Here is a 27,511-nt window from a genome sequence, read left to right as displayed (position 1 = left end):
TCTCCTCTACACAAAGGTTTTTATTATAGCTGCTAGTATGTTACTATAGTTAAACTGTAGTGAACTTTCTATAATGGGGATGCAGTTACACTGAAGACAGATGTACAGTTTCTGTGGAAGTAAAATGAGACATCCAAGGCAAATAGACACCTGATGACTGTGCCCATTGACTCTACTTATATTATTAAACTTCTTTTTTTAATTGCATTCGTAAGTGGTACAATTTGTTCCAGTAAAATAGTGTGTAAATCCAGTCTTGTTCAATGTTTTCCACAGATACACCAACTTGCTGTTTTGGTTTATAAAATCCTTTGTATTGTTTTGGTTCAGTGGAAAGAGAAATGAGGTAATTAAGAAGGAGTTTGCCCACTGTTTTCTCTGTAGTGCATAGCTATAGTCAATGCTGCCAATCTCCTTGCATACACACAATTAACAACAACAACAAAAAAAAAGTAAAGAAAAAAGATTCAAATATTGTTACACCGATGTACACTCTTTATTACAGAAAATACACCGATGCTTTAGAAGTTATAACATGCATTTTATGTCATCCTGTATGTTACTGGTTTATTTTGAGGTAATGTTTCATTATTGCTATACTATGATTAAATATTGAGAGTATTGCTTTTCCAATTGTTCTAGTGCAGTATTTAATGAGTGCAATTAAATGGAAAAATTGCCTTTTTAACAGATGATAGTCTATTAGTGTCTCTGTCTGTTCAGAAAAGAAAAGAAGTGAATTATTAGAATGACAAATGAGTCAAAGTTACCACAGTGATGGAGAGGTGCGATTCCCCTCCACATAATCTTCAATTAGTGATCTTTGTAAGAGGATGTTTTTCAAAAGGGTAATAGAGAAGTAATGAGATCAGAAGGAGGTCAAACCCAGCCTTCTTCGTTTGGCAGTTTGATTAATTTATTTCTCCTTCTTGCAGATTGCTGTAAGGGGCTTTTGTCACCCAGTGTTTTTCATGGGACTCCAGTTGAAGTGACTGCTTATATTAGCCTTTTGTGTATCAAAGAATGTTCATCCACTTGGAACGGAAGGGTTCCCAATGGTTCAGATTTGATCTTTAGTACAGGCACCCGTGGATGGTTCTGAAAAGGAAATCTTTTGGGAAAAAACAATCCTTGATGCTTCCATGTGTATTCTTTTGAAGAAGAAAAAGTAAATGGTGGAACGTACTATTTGCATGCAGTGCAGCTTATGTCTTTTTGAGATGCATTATGTTTAAGTCAAAGGAAAGGGAAGCAGAGAGTGACCGAAGAATGTGAAGTTGCAGTGAAGGTGCTTTTCCTACAATATCTTCCTAAAAAGTTTGTACTTGACACATGTAGCATTTTATGTATACTGTAGGCATTCTTTCCTGGCATTTTCCTTCTTGCCACCTGTGTAGAAAGCTTTCCTTCAAGAAGTAATGCGCGTCATAGTAGTCGTCATTAACCTGAATGGCTGTAGCTCCATGGAAGCTCAATGCAGCTGAAGTCTACCAGTGCCCTATGCTACATGTAGTTTTACATCCATGTTTAATTTATTCGCTAGTAGTAATTCACCTCTTTTTAAACATTCATAATAATTTTTCTATGAAACTGAAATGCCAGTAGCATTTTTCAGCCTTTTCCTCAGTTGTATTTAGTGTGCACTGATCAACTTTACTCTGATGAATGTTGAATATATTTGATAGTGTTTCAATTTGGATATCAAGTCAGTTTTTCTATGCAAAGTAACATGACAGTAGAGGAGCAGTAGATTTTAATTTAATATGACATTCTCTTGTATGTGTGACAGCAATTGTTTCATGATATCCAAGAGTGAGCTATGCCTGTATTGTCCCAGTTTATGCTGAAGATAGTCACGCAACATTTATTTTTGGCTTTGGTGAGGTAACATTTTGAGTTTTCTTACTTTCTCACACGTTTGCAACAATCATTTAACATAAATTCAGATTAATTTCTTTAAAATGTTTCAACAATAAGAAAAAGATACTATGGACCAAATAGGACATGAAATGATTTTATGGTACGGATGATGTAACCTCTTTTTTGCTACAGTGCTATGCAGGCTTCTGAGCAACAAGTTTAATAGACTAGCTCTTCAAATCAGCAGAAGAAAAGAATATTTGGGTAGTATGATATAGCACATGTCCTGAAATATTCACCTAAATTCATCACTGGTATAAGTCCTTTGAGTCATGCCAGCAATGAATGTGGCCCATTTTCTATGCCCCATTAGGTATGACACATACCTCTCTGTGGTTGCTGAACACCATTGCGTTCCAGTCATTTGGATGGATGTCTTTTTGAGAGCATGGACGGCTGCCTAACACAAGGAATGGCCTTTCCCATGGTCCTGTTTCCAGCTTTGCCATAGAAACATTGTGGGACTTCATCTGGGGATGCAGCCTCTTCAGGCTCTTAATTTTTCCATCCGTTAAATTGGAATCACAGCCTTTACTGAAGAAATGTTGTTATTAGACTATTCTAATGTCTGTAAGGGATTGGTGCAAGTGTACATAAGCACTAGGGCCTTCTGCATCTCATTGCATGTGAACAGCTGTCAAACTATGAGGGCTTGTGGTTAGTATTGTTAGTGAAACAATTCCTGAAGAGCTCCCCACACTGCATACACCAGAAACAAAAGAAAAACAGCCTTCCTCTTTTGTTGCTTTCTTGTCCCCTTTTTATAAAGTTTTCTTCTTTCTTCTTCGAGAGAAGTTTAGTAGCAGGTGCTAGCAACATAGGAAGTGAAAGAAGAAAATTCTCAGGCAAGTCATGGCACAAATTTAAGTCACGATTCCTGGCTTCAACTGGGAGATCTCCTTGCCCTGTGATAGCTGGCAGAAGGTGGGAGAAGTGGAGGGGCTCCAGGACCTACCTAAGGGCAGGTTAGGGTGCAACAGGGAGTTGGCCGTTCTGCTTTCTGCCACAGCAGGAAAGTACTTTTTCAGGGTTTGTCTGGGGCTGCTAAGCCTTTTGAAAGGGAATTTACACCAAATAGTGAAGCAGACTGGGTGACCGGGTTCCTAAGAAAGGCAGATAGTTTTGTCTTTTTTTGTGTGTGTATGATGCTGTTTGTGTAAGCAATCAGTACTTAGAGGTTCTGTACACTAAAGCACTAAAATAAACATGATACGATACATGGTAGACTTAGATCTAGGAAGAAACATTACTATGGTCTGTAAGTGTTTGTGTAACTAGGTCTTGACTTAGTAAAATTTGCTTTTCTGTGAGCTAAAATTATGTGAGTGCGTGAGTGAACAATGTAAGTTTGGCTTCAGTTAAAACCATTCATTTGCTTTGCCCACATCTCTGACAGTCAGATGTTAGAAACTGCTCATCTACCAGAGATGTTTTCATCTGGCCACTGTCATGTTTTGAGTGGATTATTTTCAATTTATTACCATTCTGATTATTTTCCAATGTGCTGCAAGCTGTATGTGTTAAGAAGAAAAGTGACCCCTCTACAGGAGTAAGCCAAGGCTGAGTTACAACATTATTTATGATGTATAGAATGAAATATAAAGTACATCTGTATTGTGTATATATACAGTGCAGATATTGCAGATAAAGAGGCTAAATACCAAAGGATCTTCTGATTGCAGTGTTTACAATTGCAGTACAGAGAGACAAGAAAATTCTGTGAATTTCTCCTGTTTTCTCAGATGCTGTCCCTTTGGGAGGAATTTCTATGTATACATACATATATTTATATATAAACACGTCTCATACTTATCAAACTTCTCTCAGAGAACAGAAAAAGTAAAATTAGATTTTTGTAAGCTGGAGTGATGTTCATGTTCTTATTTTCAATGTACGGTAAAGTAATCTTTCAATTTTAGTTTTTAACAGTATCCTATAATATAAATAATCTAGTCTTTTCTTCTGCAGACTGTTTAATTCAGACAAGTTGAAGTTGCGTCCAAAGATTGGCGTCAAATTGAGGAAACCATTCATGTAGTAAATAAGATAATTTCTTTCCAACCAAAAAGATTAAAATATAGATTTTTTTTATTATTATTATTATTTTTTTACTCCATATGATTTAACACATACAGTACCTGTATCTCTATGTTTCTGAATGCATTTTGGAATTAACTGCTTCTGCAATAACTGCTTGTTCCTCTTCTGCATTGCATTTTTTACTTGAATTTCCTGAATTTTAATTATTAAAGTCACTAAAGCTCTTCATATATTTTGAAGATACCAATAAGTGTTTATGTAATTTCAAAATGTGATGGGAAACTGATGCTCCTTATGAAAGCAAAGCTATTAAAAAATAAAGTACTATAGTTTGAGCATTATTGTATATAAAAAAAAAAAAAGAAAAAATATGCCATCATTAATTTGAGACTATATATTTATTTGTGTTTCTCGTTTTTGTATCTTTATAAAATATGTTGTTATCCTGATGTTCAGCTAGTCTTTCAGAACATCAGTATTTCTGTTCATCAGTCTTTCTGCTCAATTCAAATAACAACTATTTTATATGAGTTTATGAGAAAATCCTGCTTAGTGGAAGTGGAACAAGTGTTGTCAAATGTGAGGGATTTATTTGTTTATTTTTCCTTTTCTTTTGGCCAGATTTGGTCGTTGCAGATATATGTTCTTGGAATACTGTATGGAACCTGATCTGTTAGGATTATGTCTCTTAAGCCTTGCCTACAAAGGGAAGGCAGACCAAGTAGCTGTAAGATGATAGCGTGTGAACTCTTTCGCTCTTACTCCAGTGTAAGGCTGTCTTTTCTCAAAGTTTGGAAGTGTAAACATACTGGCCTACTGCAACTAAAATAGTTCCAGTCCTATGAAGTTGCCAGTTCCAAAAAGTGAGTTTCTCCTGCCACGGCATTTACAAATTTCCCCTTGGATAGATTCAGATGATATTTATCAGCCTTGCCCAGGCCTGCTTCTCATTGCACAATCTGTGCATTTTTCACCTGTCAGAGGCATAGTCTGCTTCTCATGTGTAGGTGCCGTGGTGGGATTTGCTCCAGGCATCTGTGCTACTGCTTGTGTGCTCATAGCCTGAGTGTTCTGAGGAATGCTTTAGGAGAAAAAAGTGACTTTCACTCTAGAGTTGTTACAATGACATACTGGCAAAAACGTAAACATACAGGTAAAATAATGTGTATAAATGAAAAAAGCAAACCCTTAATACGTGAGTAGTTCTTACCCAGCTTTCAGTAAAAGCTGCTTATCCTCAGTCTTGGTTAATAGTGCCCAACTGTGTAGTTTTAACTACTTATGCTACCTACTTTATATGTTTTTTTTTTTTTTTTTCTTATTTATTTATTTATTTATTTTTGTGCTCAGAAGAATTTGGTAGTTTCCATGGGTTTTGTTAGGTGTAATCAGCCAGAAACATTTATTATGCAGATGTCAGGTTCTATTATTCTTCTAAAGGTGGGGCTCTCCTCCATCCACTTTGATGGTCAGAATATAATCTGTGTAAGTACACTCCAAGTGTAAATACTTCTTAGTATTAGCATTGGAGAAGTCTGTACTACATACCAGAAATCATTCACAACTGCCCTAACCATCAAAAAGAAAGACAAAAGAAAAGTTTTTTTCCATATCTTCAAGAGAAAATAATGTGTTGGCTAGAATTCCCATATGAGCCTGGCTCCTTCATAACGCAATATTAAGTGTGTAATGGCTTATCTATTTTTGTGCAGAATCCGTTCCAGATAATAACCTCAAATAAATAAACTGTTTGCATTTAGGCTTTTCTTTTTTGTTGTTGTTTATTTCAGACTAACATTAACTTCTAGGGATTGATCAATTCCTAAATATGCAGGTCATTCTGTTATTATAAGATGCAAGAATTTTTATATACACAACCTATTTGTCCAGACTGGCTTCCCCCACATTTTGTCCATAGACATGAATTTCTGAATGCTTTTAGTCTCGAGTACTGAGGCTAAATGCATTTATGTAATAAAATCTGTGAGCAGAAAATTGTACTGCGGAAGTGAAGAACAGTGAAAAATCTGCAGTGAGAAATCACACTGTTCAGCTGAAAGTTAAAATATCTTCTCAAAAATTTCCATGTTAAAATATGAAATTATTTTTTAGAATACATACATCAGATAAGCTTTATCTGAGACTCATTGAAGACAGAGTGACAATTAGATTAGTCTTAGTTTCGTCTTTTTTTTTTTTTCCGATGTATTTATTGTGATTCATGTTCCTTTGGCAAATCCACTTAAATTTTGCAAAATAAGTATTTCTGAGCATAGTATCTGAAGTCATAGCTTAAGTAATGTTAAATTTCCCTAAAGTTTCATGAAACTCTAGATACTCTCATACCTCACTAGATATTACAATGGTAGTTTTGAGTGACAAAACCACTTAGACTCCATGACTGTTACCATATGTTTTTGAAAGGTAAAACAGAACATTATCATCTTTTTAATAGGAACACTACATGATTCATAGGCAGTAAATATTTCATGCACTTTGCAGTTGCCTTTGTGCAAGAAGGTAAATGGAAAGTAAATCCATGTGTACTTTAGACAGTAAAAAGGCATTACTTTGTTACATCATATAAACATGTAGATTTGATTCTCTCTTTACTCATGCTGTAAAAAGAAAGTTTTAAAGTGTTTAGCCATACCTGAAAATGTAAATGCACTAGCCTAATGTAATGCTGAAGAAAAATTAAGACAAATGATACTGCATCCATGCCACAAACTGCAGCTTGTACAAAATTCACTTTAGTTATTATACTGTGAATACGTGTGCTAAACCTCCTCTGTGTACGCACAATTTATGTTGAATGCAACATGAATCATTTTAATAGACCAAGCAAAAAGTCCCCAAAGTCAATTTTCAAATTATGAACCTTGGAACAGAATATAACAACAATGAACAACAAATAGTTCAGATTTTAGTCTGAACTACAAATGAACCATTAAAGGTACAGTGTACTCATTCAGAAAAACATTTCCTCCTTATCACCACAGTGGTTGAAAAGCATAACAAGAATATTTTTTAAAGGTCAGCTCTAAATTTTCTTTTCTTTTCTTTTTCTTTTTTTTTTTTTTTCTACACCTTATTAAGAGGGACATTCATGAAAGCTGATGCCATGAGGATTTTAACATTATTTTGAGGCTTGGATGATTCTGGTTAGATTCTTTCTCAGATCTGCCATGTAACCTTGAGAAATTATTTTGTGAGTTGGCTCTTGTTCTCACCCTTAGATGCTTTAAAATTCAGGAATCTGTTCAGTATTACTGCTTAAAGAATGGCTTGGCTGCAGATGGGTCACTGCATGAATGCCACTGTCCATTTCTACCAGGACACAACAAGGAGGTGATAACATACAAACACGTGTCCTTTAAAGGTTTGTAAGCAAATAAAATTCAACGCTATAGGAAAAAAAGAGTATTTGAGTACCATCTAAAACATGGACCTAACAGGTCAGGCTTGCTGTCAGTCTAGAAAGAGGTGCCAGTTTCTGCAGCTGACAATACATGGCAGGTTGCCATGCATATCAGTAAGTTTCAACGGAATTCATGTGCTTGTGAAGAAATGCTGCAGAAAGAGCTTGGGCTTACTATATGGGACTAGTTCTGTTCAAAGTATTTTGGTATGTAAATTCTGGGTTACTGCTTGACTAAGCACTTGATTTCAAAATGTAAATCCTCAACATCTTTCCTTAAACTCTGGAGGAACCTAAAATTCTTAAGCACAATTTTTTGCAAAGAAACTTCCACGGTAACTTACATGTTTGGTTTTGGCCATCTTTATAATTGATTTAATCCTAATATTGATGAATATGTAAACCTTTCTGAGATGCATGTGCTTTGTTTATCTGAGCTTTACTTGGTGAATGCTCTTAGGTATTACGTAGTGGATGGAGATGCTCATGAAATTTTGCCAGGAGATAATGTGGTTGTTTTTAATCATAATGGTTCACAGGAGGTCTCTGTTTGTCTCTTTTTTCATGCTTAAGAGTATTTGATTTAGCGCCCTCCGTTTTATAGGGGTGAATGTTCTGGGCAGAATGTTCTGGGCATTTGAGGGAACCTTCTCCCTACTCCTTTACCTAAGATACCCAAGTAAGAGCTGAAGGATTATGTTTGGAATCAGGGAGGTTGAGGGCTTTGCTTTCTGTTTTATACAATATGAATGAAAGTCTACAGCTGTACTAGCTTATCAAAGGGGAGGTTGGAAAGGAAACCCTATTTCTTGTGTCCATCTTTTCACTTGCCCAAGTTGAGTGCGTACAAGTACCTATTGTAGTTTGAGGCTGTACTTTCGGTGAGGGCCATGGATACAGGATAAACACTCGTACTTAAATCAGCAGCCTTGAACATTTAAATGAATTTTGCATGGGCAAGGTAGCTAAAAGGCTTGGTGGAACAGTCTTAACACATGGTGTTCGGAGAGCTGGGCTTGGCATCTGATCAACTGACTACAGCAACTAATGTTCCTGGGTTCTCTGGCCTGTCTGGTCTTCTGTCAAGTTTAAGGGTGTTTGCCCAGTTTTTAGTTCTATATCATTGCACTTTTCAAACACAGTGAGTTACACAGTCCAAAGGACAGGAGGAGAAATTGTGTAATTAGTTTGTTTCACTAGGCTGAACAGAAGACTCAGCCAGGTGTGGAGGAGATTGGATGGTATTTATGAATGAATGTCATTAATTTGACAGGATGATGAATTAACATTTGTAGTGTTGGAGCCCAAGTTTGAGCAGTTTCATGTGCTCTGGTCAGTGCGGGGTTTGGCATTTTATAGTACCTTTTGAAACAGCATCAAGTGGCTTGGAAACAAAGGTCAGCAAACTGAAACAGAAAAATGATCTGCTAAAAGTGATTCAATTCCCGCCTTTGGCTGTCATCCTTCTGCTCCTCATGACAATACGACATTTCTGGTTGGATTTTAGATCTTAAAAGTATCTACTTATTTACAGCAACTGATTTAACTTCTTAACTGCAACAATTTTTTTTTTTTTTTTTTTAAAGGAAAGATGAAGTTTTCAATACACTTTTGTTCCTGTCAGTTACAATGGGAGCCGAGCACACTAATAAACCTTTAAAAAGTGTACAGGGGTCAGATATGTCTATCTGCTTATCTTTAAAAATGCAAGTAGGTACTTGCTTGAATTTGCTAATGTGCTGGATTGAACTAAGGAAATTAGGAACCAGACCTGTAATTGTACCGTGTACCTTTACAGTGCTGGCAGGTACTCAGTAGAACTTTATTTTTAAGTGTATAGCCATCATGTTCTTTAGGAATAAGGCAAGAAAGTTAAAACTTAGCACCTCTAGAAAAATTCTCACGCAGCTTTTTATGCACTTTTGAGAAATGCCTCAGTTTTTCTGTCTTATCTGTTTAGAGTGATTTTATTTTATTTTATTTTATTTTATTTTGGAGAGCTCCAATGCCATAGCATGAGGTGTTTTAAAACTGAATTGAAACCAAATGCTTGCAAGTGCTAAAAGGCATCTAAATGGTTGGCTTACATTTGCTTATTGCCTCATCTACTTCATTGATGTTTTTCTTTTTTTTTTTCATTGCTGGATAATTTCACTTACTAAATAATCCATGCATTTAGTTGATTACAGGAATGCCAGTTTTGTCTTTTTCTTAACAAAATTCAATACTTTTGGAGCTTCTTTCCTTTAACTTGTCTCTGTCCTCCTAAATTTGCCTACTTAATCAAAGTCTTATAAATGTAAACCTTCTGTGCCTTATGTTGGCACATCTTTTTCAGAAGGGCCTAAGAGAATTAGTGAGTCATGCCTGGAAGTGCTATGTTGTACCTCATGCAATTCACTGTGTTCTTGAACTGATCAAATTTGCCGGCTAGATTAGAGAAGACAGAATAAAGTAAAAGAAAAAAGACTCTCGAAAACTGTGCTGAATGGTTCCATGGGAAGGGAGAAAAGGCCTATTTTCACTTAAATTTGTCAGTCAGGTAGTTAGAAATTGGCAGTAGCCATGGGCTTTTTGAGCTACAGTACATGATAATCTAACTCCAAACTTCACTGCCATTGTGTATCACTGTCAGGTCTGGCAACTTTTTGACAGTACATGATGGTTATGAAACTTTTACCTGAAATAATATAGGGACAACAAGATTTTGTAAACTACTTAGCATAGCCGGTGGAGCACTGCATAGGAACCATGGTTTTCCTGTGAAAAAAATGCGTAGCTCTGTCTGCTTCTAATGTCACATTACATTATAAGATCATAGTTATAAAAGTATAAAACTAGCTTCACTGACAATTAACTTTCGTTTTTAATTTCCAGTGACTTAATTTTTCTTTGTAATTTCACTGAGTCTTTGTAATTGATGTTTTTTGATAATTGCTTTATTTTAGATGCTATTAATATAAGCACCTTTGAAAAGGAAACTACTATATTTTTTTTTTTTTTTTAGCTTTTTTTGGAAGTTTACATTTCTTTTACAGTAAAGGATTGGAAGCTGTTCTAGATTTTCTTGGCAAGTTTGTTTATTTGTGCACGTCTTCAAAAGTTGCAAGATGAATGAGTTTATACAATCAGAAGATTAAAAAAAAATATTACAAGCCTCTCATTTGTGATTGCATGTTTTCTTCTTCTTCGGTCTGGTAGGAGAAACCACAGAATTGCGCTGGGATTCAGGGCAATGGATCAGTACTTATGTCTAAATGGAACTTGGTGTATTTTGGCAGGACTGTATTCAAGCTGTTTATGTATGTATCTGTTACAGGTTATTGACTTAAATTTATAACTATGCAAAATATGGTGTTTGTAAGTTATCTCAAAACTATATTTTGACTGTATGTACTGTTCACTAGCTATGTCATTAACTGCAAGTAGCATGACTCAAAACAAGCAGATCTATAGCATGAAACAGTTGGTGCCAGAGACCCATCATCCTACGTGTATTTATTTTAAGGATGTTAATCTGGACTATTTTTGAAACTGGTATGATAAATTGCCTGCCTTTGATACAAAATTTTGTCAGGAATTTTGCTATGTGTATTTTTTTCTCATTCATTATCCCCAGGAACAATTTGAAATGACTGAAAAGCAGCCATGATAAGTGAGAAAACCATTCCTGAAAAGCTGGTTATTTTTCCTCTCCCCTTTGTCCTTCTCTATATGTAATATGTTGCTACAGTTTAATCTGAAAGCTGGAATAATTTCTTCTCTAAGCAAGAATATGTATTTTATTATAAAGAAGATAATTCTTTATATCATGCAAGTCAGAACATTAATTTCATGCAGTTGAAGAACAGCTTTTCCATCTACTAATCCAGAAAGCACCAAATTCAACTAATTTTAAATATTAACTCAAAAAAATATATTGGGTAACTTTTGGTGGTTTGGGGGTTTCCTTTTTGTCCTCCTGACTTGAATTCACGTTATTGTATGTCAATGGCCCAAGAAGGTCTAAGCAAGATCATTCCAATATTGTATTGTGCAACACGTATTATGAATTTTAAGATACAGCCTCAGCATCACAGAACATAACATTTAGGCTAGTAAAGTAATATGGATAAGCAATCCTTAGACTGGCTGAAGCCCAAGTCAGTAGTAAGACTGGAGAAAGAGCCCTGTGGTTTTCTCTAGGCCTTGATCTAATTGATCATCCTGCTCTCAGATGCATGAGATGCACCTTTACTGCTGGAGATGTGAGGAAATCTTAGTATAAAAAACGACAGCAAAACAAATCCGAAAATCCTCTCTTTTCTTTTTGTTATAGGTTTTGACATTTAAAACCTTTGAAAAATATGGTTATGTATGGAAATATGTTATTTATATTCCATCAGAGAGTAACAGTAATTCCAATATAATGGCAAAAACCTCTTTATTGCTCAGGATCATGCATTTTCTTCATTTTGTGATATATTGTATGGATTTTTGGTGTAACTACACTTTTTGATCTTATTGAATATAATTTATGTGTTGTCTTATAGAAAATTTGTTTCACAATTCATTAATTATTTACTATTACTTGACCTTACAGTACATAAAAAACCCTATCCCATAACTGTAATTTCAATTCTCTCTAGTGTGAAATCAATCACATTCCACATCTTTTATATTATTTAAAATGTGAATGATGAAATTTTCTTGTTCATTTCTCTGGAGTTACTGGGAACTTTGAAACTTTAGTGTGTAGGAAATAAGCAGGGTGACCCTTGCAAACCTGGGTAAACTACCGATTAAATTGCAAATGGCACAAAAATGTTTCGAATAAAAGAGCTATCCCTTTTTGTAAGTGGTTGATGCTCAAGAAAGTCAGGTGTTTTTAAAAAACATGCTGTTAAAAATCGGTACCATAGGATTATTTTTTTTTCTTTTGTGTATGAGTAATATATAGATTATTACATAGCTATTAATTAGTACTTCCTCCCTGTCTCTACAACCTGATACTGAAATAGGTTATGCTAACGATACAAGTTAGACTAGTCTGTTTTTTAAAGTTGGTGGAAACTCTGGCAATTGGATAACTGAATAGTTCACTTCTGATACTAGTGTTCCCTGTACTACATGGCTAAGGTGATATGTATTATATTTATATTTGCAGTTCAGAAACAATTTATGAATGTAATAGGAAGTAGTCCACAGTAAACAGGAAAATGATGAAAATCATGTTAGTGATACTGAGCTACAGTTTCAGATTACTTTGAGAGTCATTTTTAAAAATACATGAGTAGATAAAAGAAAAAGAAACTGGTAGTGCACTTGAGATTTGGAGGGTATATATACTTTTTTTTTTTTTTTTTTTTTTTTTTTTCCTGAAAAACCACAATGGAAGTATTATCACAAAGCATACTCTTGAAATTATATTTTAAACAATAGAAATATGTTTATGGAACAAATTACATTAGTACCTCATCCTGCACAAGCACAGAAAAGACTTCTATCCTTCTCAAAAAATCCTCTTATTATTGTTAAGGAAAAATTCCTTTTCTTCCTTTTGCCTACATCTATGCGTGTGTGTGTGTGTGTGTGTATATATATGTATAATTGCTCTATAGGATAGTTTATCAACAAAATATTGGTTTTCCACCATTTTTGTTTTGGTTGTTAAATGTCAAAGTTGTATGTTTTAAACCATAATCATATTGCAATATATAGTACTCTATGCAAACTTCCAACTACAGTAATATATAATTGTATTAAGCAAAAGCCATTCCAGCCATTCGTATATGAAGATCAGGTATAATTAACAGTATTCAATTTTATTGAAATGACAAATATGATGATGATTTTTTTTTATGTAGATTTTCCTGATGCACAGACATAGTTAGGAAAAATTGTGAGTATATGTAATATACAAGGAAATACAGTTTACTTTCTTGAAATATACAGTACAGTACATAAATGGTGTTTTGGAAAAAGAGTAAAATAAAAAGTATAATGCTATTTTCCTAAGCCACATTTGCTAAATGCAGACTTTTGCAAGGTCAGCAGTTATCGCGGAGTTGAGTAGAAATGGCTTCAGTGGCTTTAACTTTACCAGTGCCCTTGATGAGGTGCAGAGTTGTCAGTATTCTCGTAAAATTCCTCAGTGATGGCTTCTTCTGTTCTCTTTATTTCCTTAAGTGAACATCTGTCTAATTGTTCACCTCCATTGCTTTAGTGCTTTCCTCATGCTTTCTCTGTTTCCAGACAATAAACTTTATTTTCTTCATAAGAATTCAGTCTACGCAAGGGTATTAGGCAGCTTGTTTGCACCTTTTAATTTCTGGAAGTTTTCCAGAAGGGCTTTTTGCTGTAGTTCCAATGGGTTCATCAGTGAATCATGTAACATAATGCAGCATTGTGTTTGGGTTTTTATCCATTACCTTCTGTTTATAAACATCTGCTTAGAAATTTTCTTTTTGATTTTTTTTAATATGTTTTACGTTTTTGCATGTGGCATATGGGTAAGATATACAGTTACTGCTATTTTTTCAGGTGTTCAGGTACGTACAGCCAGTATTTACCTTAAAATTTGGAAAAAGCCTAAGCTATTAGCTAAAAAGGCATTTAAAAAATTAAGGCATTTATAAAATTAAGGTAAAATATATGCCAATTATTTAGCTATGTGACAATATCTGTTGAATTAAAATATTTGTTAAATTAAAATTAATTTAATAATTGAATTACTACATTTAGGAGTGTCATTAGCCCTTGTGGCTGCAGAACTGCAGAAAGGATCTAAAAGTCTTTCTGTCCAGTAGAGTGTTACTCACAGACTTACTGTGCTGCTTCTCTTCATGTTCAGTTCTTTGTGTTTCAGGCTTCTTTTCTGAAAGGGAAAGAAGGAAAGGGAGGTTTTTTGTTTGTTTGTTTGTTTTTTCCCTTGTTTCCCCCACCCTCTAAAACATAAAACATATTTTATGTCCATTTATATCAATCATTTTATATCAATCTTGCATGCTATTCAGGCAGATTTTTAAAGTTACAATTAGTTTTTTTATTATGCTTTTCTTGCTGCTTCACTTGCTGTAGTAGCAGCACTTCCTTGTTTTGTATGTACAGATTGTAAGAATATAATACTAAGGTACATGTATAGTCTCCATCCGTGTAACTACATTATTCACTGGCAATTTTTCTTTAGGAAATTCTATAAGAAAAGTAAGTATAATAGTAAGTAAGTAGGTGAGCATTGACAGTCCCACTGCTGCATGATAGTTTTTCTGGAGTCCTTTTGTTATCTATAGATCAAAACTTTATCCAAAGAAATCACATATGTTTGATAAAAGAAAACCTCAGATTTTTAGGATGACAGTACTTAAAAATGAGGCAGTTTATTTTGGACTTCAACCACATTTATGCTAAAGCTGTTTTTAACATTCTTAATTATTAGGACAATGTGACATGGCCTTATGACCCCTTCAGTCTGTGTCTGAACACAATCAGCTTTTTGCATCTGTAAAATACATGGTCTGGACTTTGATCAGGGATTTTTAGGCATCCCTGGAATTACATTAGGTTTTAAATGATGTGTTTGGTTTTATATCTACATTGTTGATGACAAATAGAACAAAACGACTATTAAACGGGCCACGTATCCACAGAAATTTAATTCCAGTCTTTGTATTTATTTTGTTCTTGTTTTCTTTGTCACATAATATTTTATTTCCTTAAGAAGAAAGTATAGAAAAATATCCTATTTTTGTCATCAGAACTCAGGTAGCATGATGCCAGGTTTCCATATTCTAGTACTGTTCAAATATGCCTGATATTTTCTTGTACATGCAGAAAGACTTAATATTATTTCATCAAAGACTATATTTTCTGTATTGAGTGTATATTAAAAACCTGATCTTGCCAACCCTTATTTCCACAAGAAATCTTTACTAATGTGATTCCATCCTTTTATTTCACTTTCTAAAATTACATGCATAGCAATGTGACCTGAAATGGTATCATTTTGTATGTATCTCTTAGGTAGGGGATGGGAACAGTTGTGGAAGCAAAAGAAAGAACTTGTATATACATTTACTTCTTTGAGGATACTGTCCTGTAAAATAGATTACTTATTTTTATCCACAATAAATACATTATATTGTTTAGAGCTAGGAGTTTATAAGCCGTGAACTGTCAATTAAAATGTCTTAAGAAGATAGTTACTAATTTTGTTTCATTTCCTTGTTTGTCTAATGTATTAATTTCTACTTATGTTGAAGCATCCTGAAGTTATTCATGATTAAAGAAGTAATGTCTTTTAAAAACACGCATATTTGTGTTTTCCCAATATTAGGAGAGTGTGTATGTGTGGAAATTGTACCTTAAATCTATTGGCAAGCCTCATTGATGTACTTCATAATAGCTGCAATGCATTTTTAAACCTGCAGACGTCACTATTCTGCCAATTAATTGTGCTGAACTAAATGTGCATAGAGCACATTTAAAATATATATTGCATCCATCTAGCAATTATAGCACTTTGTTTTTAATCTGAAACAATTTCATCAGATTTATTTTAATATTGTTACTTCGTTTTCAGCATTCCACTACAGGAAATACTAAGCTTTCCTTTTAACTTGTATAAGCCATGTCCTAAGCCTGTCTTTAATTATTAGTTATTGTTGTTTCAATACAGATTTATGAACTATTTATTTTGTGTCATATAACATACCATTTTTAAGCAACATTTTTCAATCTGAACATAGCTTCCAGGAGGGCAAGCTGCCCAGAACATCAGTGATCTCACAGTTATTACTTTGTGTCATATATAATCTTGTTTTTTCCTGCAACAAATAAATCTTAGGGCCTCCCTGCAAAAAACATTTGTGGTTACAGTATAATAAAAATAAACCGTTTGTCGTGACTGCAGCTGACATTTATCAGCCTATTTGTGGGTGCTCTTTCTCTCTCTGTATAATATGGAACATAATTTGTCACTTTGTAAATACATTCCAGCCTAAATCCCTGCCAGCATCTGTTAGTGTTTGAAGGATTAATGCACTGCACAGTGCATGTCTGCACTTTCAGGCAACAACATAGCTTATGATTATGGATCATGAGAGAACAGGGGAAAAGGGTTCATTTTGTATTTACTTAAACATTGTTGCCCTTTTGACCATCATGCTTTTCTCGTCTTGCCTGGCATCTGTAGGAAGGATGCTAACATTTTCTGTATGTGCAAAGTATTGATGTGAAATTGTGCTGTGAGTTTTATATGTCAGCTTATGTGTAGCAGTATATATAAGATAATGTATCTTTAATGTTGTGGATGATTAACAACAATAATACAGTATTGCAACAGTGGTGTTACTGCTGCAATCTGTTTAGAAATACTCGTTCTTTCTCCAACTTCTGTCATTTCCAAAAAATCCATTTCCACCTCTATTGCATATTTCTCAGCAACCCATTGGTTTATTTAATCTTAAGACTTCATACTGAGCAAGTTTTTAGAAGTGTGTACTTTGTAAATTATCTCAATGCTGTTTGCCTTGTTGCTGCTTTGACAATGTGTTCTGCTATCACTTCAAATCTTTCAGAATGAAAAGAATTGAAAGCATTTGAATAGGAGGCTCTCCACAGTCCAGATCCTGTTACATGTTCCCAGGCTCCCTCTATTATTCTGTAAACAAGAAGATATGTTTATTAGAATAGTAAACCATACACATGTAATATATTGCCAAGATTATTTGAGATTCCCCAAGATAAATTCAAATGAGCTTTACAGGAATGAGGTTTGGAGATGGAACGAAACGATCTACATCCAGAGAAAGAAAAAAAAAAAAAATCAGCTAAAAGTAGGCTTCCAAGGAAATACCAGCAATTCATGTACATTAAGAGCTAGACAAATTCCTACTGCCAAAACCTATGGTAGATATTTTTTTAAATGCATGTAATTTCTTGTTATTGAAGCAGATGTGTACTGCGTGCAATGAAACCATGTGTATCCAAGAAAAATCAGGGACATTTGGAGCCTGTAAATTGAAGTATTCCGAAATTATAGTCTAGTAATTTCTGAGTATCTTTTTTTCTTCTGTATGGCTAAGGAATAAATAATTTTAAAAACGTTCCTTGGAAACTGACTTTCCTTACTCTCTTTAAGTATGACTTAGGATTGTTGTGGTGTAGTTTATTTCTCTGAAGATACTAATTTCAAAAGGAAATGCAGATGTTTTCCTTTTTTTTTTTTTTTTTTTATATTTGTCTTCAGAAGATATAAAAGGCCAAATTTGCAGAGATATTGATCTAAGAGTTAGCTAATGTACAGATTGTGAAATAACATAATATTGCTCATAGTACTGGTATTTATTGCTGAAGAAAAGAAAATATATTAACACCTGATAAAAATTGAGTGGCCACAAAGAAATAGATAAGTGTATTTTGTATTTCCTTTTATAAGTAGACATTTACATAGAAATAGATACACAGTTCAGAAATATTGGGGATTTAAAATGACTGATTGCATAACTAAGAAAGCACTTCCATGTCCAACTCAAATATACAAACTGTACCTAGAGACTTCACATAGTAGTATTTATAACATAGGTTTTACATTATAAGTAAATTAAGTATTTGGCAGAAGGAAAAATATTACTGTGAATAGTGCTTTGTTTAAATGGGAAGGCCAAGTGCTGGGTTGGTGTAAGGCATTCTCAAAAACTGAAACTCCTTATCAGGTCTTCTTTATTATTCTTTCATGTCTCTTGTCTTCAGAATTTAAATTTGCTCATTTGTTTTCTTAGTTTTTATTTTTTTCCCAGTTGAAGATCCAGACTTCTTTGTTGCTTTTATAATCACATTGAGCTTAATATTTAAATCTCCAATTCAGAAGTTTGTTTTAGACCATCATTTGTAGGGAGCTACAGTTTCAGCTTTAAGGCATGCATTTGTAATACAATCACACTTCAGCTTGGTGGCTTCAGATTTTTCTGAAGAGGCCTCCTACTGCTTTAAGTTGCAGAAGATGGTAAAAACAAAAATATTTCTCTGCCAAACATCCATATATGTACTGCAGAAGGGGTGGAGAAAAGGAAAATAATCATAATGAGCTATTCTTTGTGGTAAAATGTAGGTCCGAGGATGATCAGTAATCCGAACAATGTGTAGACTGATTTTGACCCATTTGGTCTCCAGAGACATGCTATTCATTGAGTTGGATGAAGGCAACTACTGCTGGAATTGCATTTTTGTGGAGGACATGAAGATCTTGTTACTTAAACAGGAACAACCAGGCTTTATAAGATCATTATTTTGAGAAAGTTAATTTGCAGCATGAAAACATATTCAACAGGACTGAGCAAGATGAGTACTAGAATAATTTGAACCAGTAAATTATAACTAAAATATAGGTAAAACAAACACGTTGGGAAATAGTGAAAACAAGCATTACGTTTTCTTTCCAAAGAAAGAAACAAAATCCTTTTAATCTCTGATTGTAATGAAGAATCACAATCAATCCCAGTTATTTCTTTGTAGATCACATGTATTGGTAATAAAATAATATTTAGGTAATTTTTTATCATGTGTACCTCTTCTCTTGCATAAAGTTAGTGAAAATTTGAAAGTAATATATAGAAAATTCTGATATATGGGGGTAAAGAAAAACTAGAAAAATTACTGTAAAACTGTTCAACCATGATCTCTTCTAATGGACTTTAAGGTATCTCAAATGTAGCATAAGAATGTATTATTAAAGCATCTAGTATGTGCATTTCGTTACTTTTGAGGCAGTTAAGATTCACTTGTCCCACTCAGTTCCATGAGAAGTAAATGTATAACATTCAAAGCCCACAACAGTATGAAGCTGGCATTACATAAATACAGTTTTGCATGAAGTACCAAATGTTGAATACATTAGGGACAATAATATTTACAGTCCTAATCCCGAGTGAAAGCCTTTTTCCCTATTATGTACCTCCATAAATAGTGCATGGTACTGGCTATTGACTGTCATAAGCTGTGTGTCAAATTGTCAGACATGCTTCTAAAACGTCTTCTACTTCGTCCTCAGCATGGAAATATGGTTTTATTTGGGCATTGCTTGTCATATGCTGAGTTTTGGATATTTGTTCATTTTACCTATTTTAAGATAAATCCACAGTCTTTTCATCAGTTTTGATACCAAACTCTTTTTTTTTTTTTTCTGAAGATTTTCTGTTTCTCACACTGCATAAAATAATTATTTGCATACCATGTCATCAAGATTCTTTTTTAATCAAAGCAAACTTTTTAATTTTATCCAATTTATTATGTTTTCAGTCCTTCAAAGTCAGATATTTTAGTTGTTGTGCTGTGTATTCAGTTTTGAGTTAAGGGCTTTTAAATGCCAGATATATACATGATACCTTCTGAGAGTAAAATTAGGCAGTAAATTATCTAGTGTCCACTATGTTACATTTTAAGTAGCCCCTCACAAAATGACTTGTACTTACATGAGATACAGGGACTACAGCATATTTATTAAGACTCTTCAACTCTCTATGAAACTGGAGCAGTCAGAAGTAATGGTGTCTGCTGAAAGATTCTTTATCATATGAATTTACTTTTAGTCATCTATTATTTATTTCAGCTATTTTATATGCCATTATAATAAATATTATGACAGAGAAAGCTTTTATGCCTCAACTTATTGTACTGCTCTTCACTTCCTTGCAATCCTTCAGGAAAATGTAGCTGTGCTTTACCTATATTTAACGTAAATCATCACTTACATTTGAATGAAAAATTCACTATGAAAAAGGGCTCCTTCTTCAATACCAAGACACAAATGCACAATCATGTTTACTGCCAAACTACTCTACCATGCAGTGTTCATTTTTAAACAGTTTTTAAGCTGTAAAGTGAATACATTGCATATAGTGAAATTGCTTGCTTTCTGGATGTTTTCACTTTCTTGTTAGTTTCTGCCTCAATAAGCATTTTTCTAGCATGAGTGCAAAATATAACCAATTGCACTTAAGCATTTTTAATATTTTTACTTCAATAGGGAGCATCTTGCATACAAACCTAAACAGACTTTTTGCTGGTGTTATTTCTGTTGAGAGCAACAAAACTTATCTGAAAATATTGATAAAATGGTTAGAACCGGGCATAAAACCATCAAATACAAGATAATTTATTTTTTTTTTCTTTGCATTTTTCACAATGCAATTCTGTTGTTAGAAGAGAACTTGTTAGGAGCTAGAGAATGATACGCCTTCGGCTCTTTCTTCAAAGACAGGATGTTGGTGCCTAGACATTGTTAGCCTCCAACTGCTCTTTGGGCTTCATGAAATGCAAATACTCCCCCTCCAAACCGCTCTGTTTCAGTTGGTTCCAGTTGTCATTGTTTTCACCAGGCTCAGCAGACCGCGAAAGCTCTACCCTCTTGTGTGCATTCTCCTTTCTGCCAGTTTGCGAAGTTGGTCCGAGTCGGGTTGAGAAAGTTGTTCTGGCTGTGGCTGGGATGGTTGTCCTGGGGGCTCTGCAGCCAGGGTGCCAGCTTGTTTTGCACTGGCTCGTGATAGGCACCATATGGGTATGCTGCTGTGATTTAGAAGTGAGCTCTCTCAATTCTTGTACACCTGTTCTGTTATTTAGTTTCACCTTCAATAATGTAATTGAAAATAAAGTAGTAGAGGGAGCATTAATATCTTTAATCAACTTAATACAAAAAATCTGGAGTATTCTGCCTTTGTGTGTTGAATATCATGAAGTCAGTTTTAAGCTTGATCGTCTTTTGTATTTGGGAAAGTGACAAGTCCCATTTAAGATTTCTTAACATAAAATGAGGCATAATTCAGTACCAAAAGTATATGAAGTGAAATGGTGAGAGACATCAACATAATAAAATTATGACATGTTAGATCAGGATTTGCAGTATACTATCAGCAATTGGTTCTGACTGGGTTACAGTTATCATGCCTTTGAGAAAAAAAATAAATAATAAACGTTGTGTGTTTTCTTTTTTTTTAATTTAATTTTTTTTTTTTTTTTTTAAATACCGCAATATGTGCATATGTGCTTCTGACACATAGAGGGAACACATTGTAACAAAGGTAATACTGAGCTACTTTTAAAAACAAACAAAATATTCATATTTGTCACTGATTAGAATTATTCTTACATTATTAAAAATGTAGCTTGCAAGTATGTTGCTTTTTAAATTTCTTTATTTTTATTTTTTAATTGCAACAGAAGTAAGAGAGAGGAAAAATTTGGAGTGAAAATAGATTGGTGCTAAAGGCTTAGCATTTGACGTTCTCAAGCTACAGAAGGAACTGATGGTCTCTGTGGAGTGAGAAGTGCTTGAATCTCAGTTTGCCAGGAAGCGTTTGAAACAGAAAAGTTGGGGAGCTTGCCAAAGCCCACAGTTCCTTCCCCAGTTACTGTTTCGAGAAAATACTCAGCTTGGCTTTTTGCATGCCTTCATAAACTTGGGTGGCACGTTCTCCTGTGAGTGCTTTGGATGTGGCATACTCCAGGTTCTTCTATTAGGAAAACAGAGCAAGTGTGTGTCTCCTGTGTGGAGCACACCTTGTGCACATATGAAGCTGTTGGTGTCAGCCTTTTTAAAAAAGCAAAAGCAAGAAGAATATTGAAAAAAATATTTTGTCATTTGCTTCTGCTACCTCTTCAATAGAAAAAATTACTAAAACTATCGCTCTTTGTGCCCTCCCTTTTTAATTTTCCTCAGATCATTGTCAGTGGTTTCTTGAATTCCTTAACAAATATTTTCTTTTATCTTTTTCTGCAACTGTGTATGTGTCAAAACTAAAAGGATAAAAAAGGGGGAGTAGTGTTAAATTGTTTGAAATAAACTATCTTACTGGCTGAAGAAAATGGAGCATGAATTGAAAAGATGGTCTCATTTCATTTTTGGAACTTATACCAAAAAAGACAACAATTATAATTTGCATTTACTATCTAACAGTTAACCACTTATCACTTTCAGCAATTTTTGATTTTGAAATTTTTGATCATTATATCTTCAATACATTTATCCACAAATCTAGGGCAATTTTAGTCTTTTTAATTTCTATTTCTGAAAGTGTTTTGGAGTAATCATACTCTTTTATTTTTATTTATTTATTTTTTTGAACTTGAATTGCTAAGACTTCTTTTGCATTCTTGGAATCGGTAGCAGAAGCCTAAAATCTGACACCAAGAGCAAAAGCATTACCTAAGCAATACCATGTGGACTTGAATCTGTGTCCCCAAGAAGACAGTAACCAACAGCTTGTGGTATAGTCTGCTGAACTACTTGACAATTATTTTTATTTTTTTGATCCCCCTTATGCCCCTGTATTTATAGCGTTCTTGTCCTTTTCCCCTCGGGAGAAGCAGGAAAATGTTTCATCTGAGGAAAGCAGAAACCCAGCTATGCACACTACTTCTCTATGAAGTAAGCAGCTTTGATCTGAAGAGTTGTTATGCAGCTCTATTGCGTAACTCAAGGCAGCATCGACTTTCTCAAGTCTCTGACCTTCAAACAGAAGAAAACATTTACCCAGTGGGGCAAAATGAATCCCAGGACTTGAATGATGTGTGTCTTGTGAGGGTGAAAAGACTCTTCATAAGGATGTTGTGTTTAACATTTTCAGATTCCATCAATTGATACTTCCTGATGGGAACTGAAGCTGTCAAAATTTTGGCTGTATTAAGTCTGGCTGGACTGGGACAAAAGGAATTTGACTGACATTCTATTTAAACCCAACCTGCAAGGTAACTGTAGCAAGCAGAATGGGTGCTAGTGAAATAAATAACAAAAAAATGCAGTGAGAAAAGCACCAGATGCAATGAAACAGAGATTGGATGAATTGCTTAAACTTGGAGATAATGGGAGTGCTATTCTTGGCTACCTCTTGTGCTGATACACATACCTCTTTTCTGTTCCTCCAAAAATGCCCATTGTATTACTTCTTAATCACCGTAGATCTCATTGCACCATGCTGCTAAATCTACTATTGCCACTCAAGTGCTGCCTTTGGCTACATAGCACCACAGTATCTGCTCATCTTTTTCTTCTTTCTTCTAGCAGTGCTAATAACCAGTCTAAATGACGATGTATAGTTATATGTAGCCATATATACATGTATGTATATACGTATGCACAGTTATAGGTAGCAAGTTGGAATAGCAGGAAACATCCCTCTAATTTCTTTTCTCCTGAGTGAGAAGCAGATTGGACTGAAGGTTGGCATGTCTAGGTTTGGGGGGGATTTACAGGGCTCTTGCCGGCTTCCTGTAGGTGCCAGAGTTTGTGAGATGCAGAGCAGCACTGATCCTAAAAGTGAAGGCAAGCACAAATGCACATGTACATCGTTGCATTTTTCAATGGATGTCTTAAAGTAGTGTTTGCGGAAGAACGAAAGGCTGCTGGGCATTGCAGTGCGGAGACATGATGCATTCACATAACCGAATCAAGTGAAAGCAATTTCAAAATTGTGACTTGGAAGAGCAGAGGTCCATTGGTTCATTTTTTTTTCTCAGGTTTGGAGTGTAAGCATTTCAAAAGGTACGTGGGCAGGGATCTTGAAGTAGAAAATATGAAAAAGTGCTGTTTGGCTGGTGCCTGAGATGAGCATCTTGAGGTTAACCTGTCATTTTGTGGCATTTGCGCCTATTGTGGCATTGCGCCATCTTCTAGATGAAAAGTTGGCTTTAAGATCATAAACAATATCTTTAGAAAATCTTCTACCTTGGTAAACTCTTACTGTATGAAAAACTATGTAGGCTTACAGGTTGATTTCTGCACTTATTTTATGGTGTCTTTTTTATTACCTGCTGTGAACAACAGATTGTTTTGGGTTAATATGTACGAGTTTGAATTTAGCTGGTTTTTATTGAATATTTACTGAATATTTTTCTGTTGGCATAATATTTTAAAAATGCTTGCATTAAGAATAATGCTTACTGTACATTTTATTTCATAACTTACACAGGAGTTTCACCAGCTAAATGGAAGGAAAATGATACCATATTAACCTCAAAACTACCTTGTGTCAATTTATTGTATTATTTAAAGCTATGCACTATGTGGTGTATATTTTTAGCAGAACCACAACAATAAAATGCTATTTTTGGCACTGAATATTGTGCTCATCAATTCTTTTTGATGATTTGTATTCACTTTGGCGTTGAACAAGAGAATCAGACGTTTCATAACATGTATATATGATACTGTGAACTAAACAAGCTGTTATTTATCTTTTATTTATTTATTTTATTTTTTCTTCTTTCAGCATAAAGCCAAGGTAGAAGCAATGACCTTAGACCTTGCTTCTCTTCACAGTGTGCAGCAGTTTGCTGAAGCATTCAAATCCAAGAATGTGTAAGTACTCAGAAGATTATATTTAATAATTTCTTGTATTTTCAATGTATTTATGAGCTGAGCAAAATTGGCAGCATTCGCCATAGCTGGTCTGATCAGAAACTACAGTAGATGAATGAGACTATTTGTTTTCATCTTAAAAAAATTATAGTAATTACACTTCTCTGACTATTCAATGTGTAGCCCCAGCTTAAGCTTAAACGGGGGCTCAATAACCTATGGTTATTGAGTAGGGCCAAAGATGAACTGTAAAAAAACAGCTTAGGTCACTTTTATCAGTTTTGCTATGTTTTGCATATATATATGATTTTTTTTTTTCACTCTTTAAATACTGCCAAAGCTAAATCTCACTTGGATAGACAGATGACATTTTAGTACTTACCTGTCTTTCAGATTCAAAGAATTGTCAAAACTGAATTCTAACACAAGATTCTTTATTGCCAAAATCCTTTGTAACAAAGTTTTCTTACCATACAGCATCTTCATATATTCAAATTTTCTTGAAGTAGAAAGAGAAATTCTTTCAGTATTATGCTTTGATACCAACTCAGTTTCATAACGTAAGAACAGTAATTGTTCTAATTTAGAACAGAAAGATTAGAAAGAAAATTAATTTAATTCCTTCATGCTTTTAATATGCTACATTTATTTAAAAACAGGATATGGTACAGTGAAAACTACCCTTTTTTCAAATGTAGCTCTTGATTTGTGTGTTGCCAATCATATCAAATGGTCATCCTATGTAGTCCATTTGGTATGCATGTTATAAATCCTTAGAAGTGAACTTCTGTTTTACTTCTGTTAGCATATATTGTTTTACCACTGTTTAGCTGTATTGCCAGTGATGGACAGATTTTACTGATGTTTCACTCTCATTTTATTTTGAAAAAATTTAGTAATAGAAAACAGTCTCTGTCTGGCCTTTAGACATTTCTGTCTTGCATCTGTGCTTAGAAGTGTGTGTCTGGCAGAACTACTCTAAGCATTATAGGAAAATCTAAGGTCTGCATCTAGGGTCTGTGAAACTTGTGGGGTTTTGACAAAAACGAATTTCCAGCTATATTTTGTTTAAACTCTGAGTCTGGATGGAAACCAGACCCCACACACTGCCTGTGGCTGTAGGTCTTTTATCTGATGCAGATACAGAAGAGTTACCTTACAATCATCTGCACTGGCAGGAGAATGGACTGGAAGACCTACTAGATTTTTCTGGCTCTGATTTTTTGTGATTTAACTATGTCTGGATATGGTCAGAAAAGCAATTACATAGCAATAGCATCTTATTACTGCAATGCCAGTCCTATGTGTTTTCCAGCCCTAATGTGCACTAACTACTTTTGTCTCTGTTTGTTTGTTTTGCGGTCGTGTCCAGAGGCTTTTGTCAGATCAGTGATTCCTTTGCATCAGTAGCTTTTTGAACAATTGAAAGAAATCTTGCAGGCTTCAATGACAGGCTGAATCTTGTTTTTTTGTGCTTTGGCAAGTCCATAAGCTGGTAGCTTAACTTTCATAAGGCTTTGGTACCTCTGCTTTCATGTACCTGTATGAGAGGACACACTGTCTTATGTTTACAGTTCATACATAGTAGCCATAATTCTTATTAATGAACGCATGAGATAGGGATGAGTATAAAGATTTCTTACATCTCTTACAAATTCTTTAACAATAAAGCAGGAAAAAAGCAAATAATATATATATATATATATATTTGTGAACAAAGCTATCACTTGAGTTCTGAGTTTTATAGATCTCGGTTTCTTGTGCAAAACTACAGTAATTTGTTAAGTGTGAAGGAGAAATTGTATATGAACACACATGCTTTTCAATAAACACGTGCACTTTTATTTCTCCAAATACACGGTGAAGAGGCCTTTACTATTCAGTGGTGAACATCTTAAACCTCTGGGAGCAGCCAGTTTTCTTGTCTGCTTAATTTCTCTATTCTAGCATTGCTTTCTAAGACACTTTATTATTCTACAGAAACTATTGGTGTTGGTGCCGTCTGACCCAATAGATGAAACTTTATAAAACAGAGAGTAGATTTGCTTGTCTTTTGAGATTCTGCTCATCTGAAACACTTGTGGCCTGGATACTACATCTTGTCAGCACATAAATGGATATTCTCATAACTGTATCACAACTTGGGAGCAGGTTCTTCCCTAGCTGATAGCTATTGGAAGACAGTCTTAAAGGACTGTGTTTCACTGATCTTCTCCTGAATGAGAAAGCTAAAATGGAACTACTTCAGAAGTATTCCTAAATTTCATCCACTTGAAGGATGAAAACCTATTGTAGCTGGGGAAGGGTTTCATGGTGGAAGAGGAAAAAATTGCTAAGATAGTAAATCATGAAAAAAACACATTCTTCAATGTGTTTGAGAATCTGAGAGATTCTGGAAACTACCTGAAGAATGAAGAAATTTCAGCCTTTGTTCAGCAGGATTTTAACAGGGGCTGGTTGTGTAGAGAAAATAAATGATGCAACAGAGGGAGCTCTAAGAAAAACGTAAATAATAAACAGGAGGAAAGAGTTACTCTGGAAGCAAACATTAAATACAAATTGGAGTAGAACTCAAGAGCTAAGAAGACATTCTTATTTAAAAGTAAAAATCAGATGATTCATCTTCAAGTTTTTATGCCTTGTAGATATTTGATAGGAACCTTTTATTCCTTTTTGGATTTGTTAGGTGTTGCAGCCTTGTCCATGGATAAAAATCGGGCTCAGAGTATATAAACACTGGTAAATTATGCTATATTCCTATAAATATACTCTAGAAAATCCTTTATCCACACAGAAAAAAA

At 34.5% G+C, this 27,511-nt stretch overlaps 1 protein-coding gene across 2 annotated transcripts in view; it reads left to right on the top strand.

The window, feature by feature from the left end:
• WWOX (WW domain containing oxidoreductase) overlaps positions 1–27,511 on the top strand; it is a gene marked incomplete at its 5' end in the record, with an annotated part of 506,937 nt that overhangs the window by 82,308 nt on the left and 397,118 nt on the right. For both annotated transcript variants that reach the window (XM_084294419.1, XM_084294420.1), the window contains one exon: positions 24,622–24,710. In XM_084294419.1, the coding sequence (XP_084150545.1) occupies positions 24,622–24,710 (89 nt within the window). The remainder of the gene's footprint in view (positions 1–24,621; positions 24,711–27,511) is intronic.

The sequence above is a fragment of the Netta rufina genome (assembly GCF_964035555.1).
Source record: "Netta rufina genome assembly, chromosome: 13".
NCBI lineage: Eukaryota > Metazoa > Chordata > Aves > Anseriformes > Anatidae > Netta > Netta rufina.
This window is presented reverse-complemented; position numbering and strand designations above follow the sequence as displayed.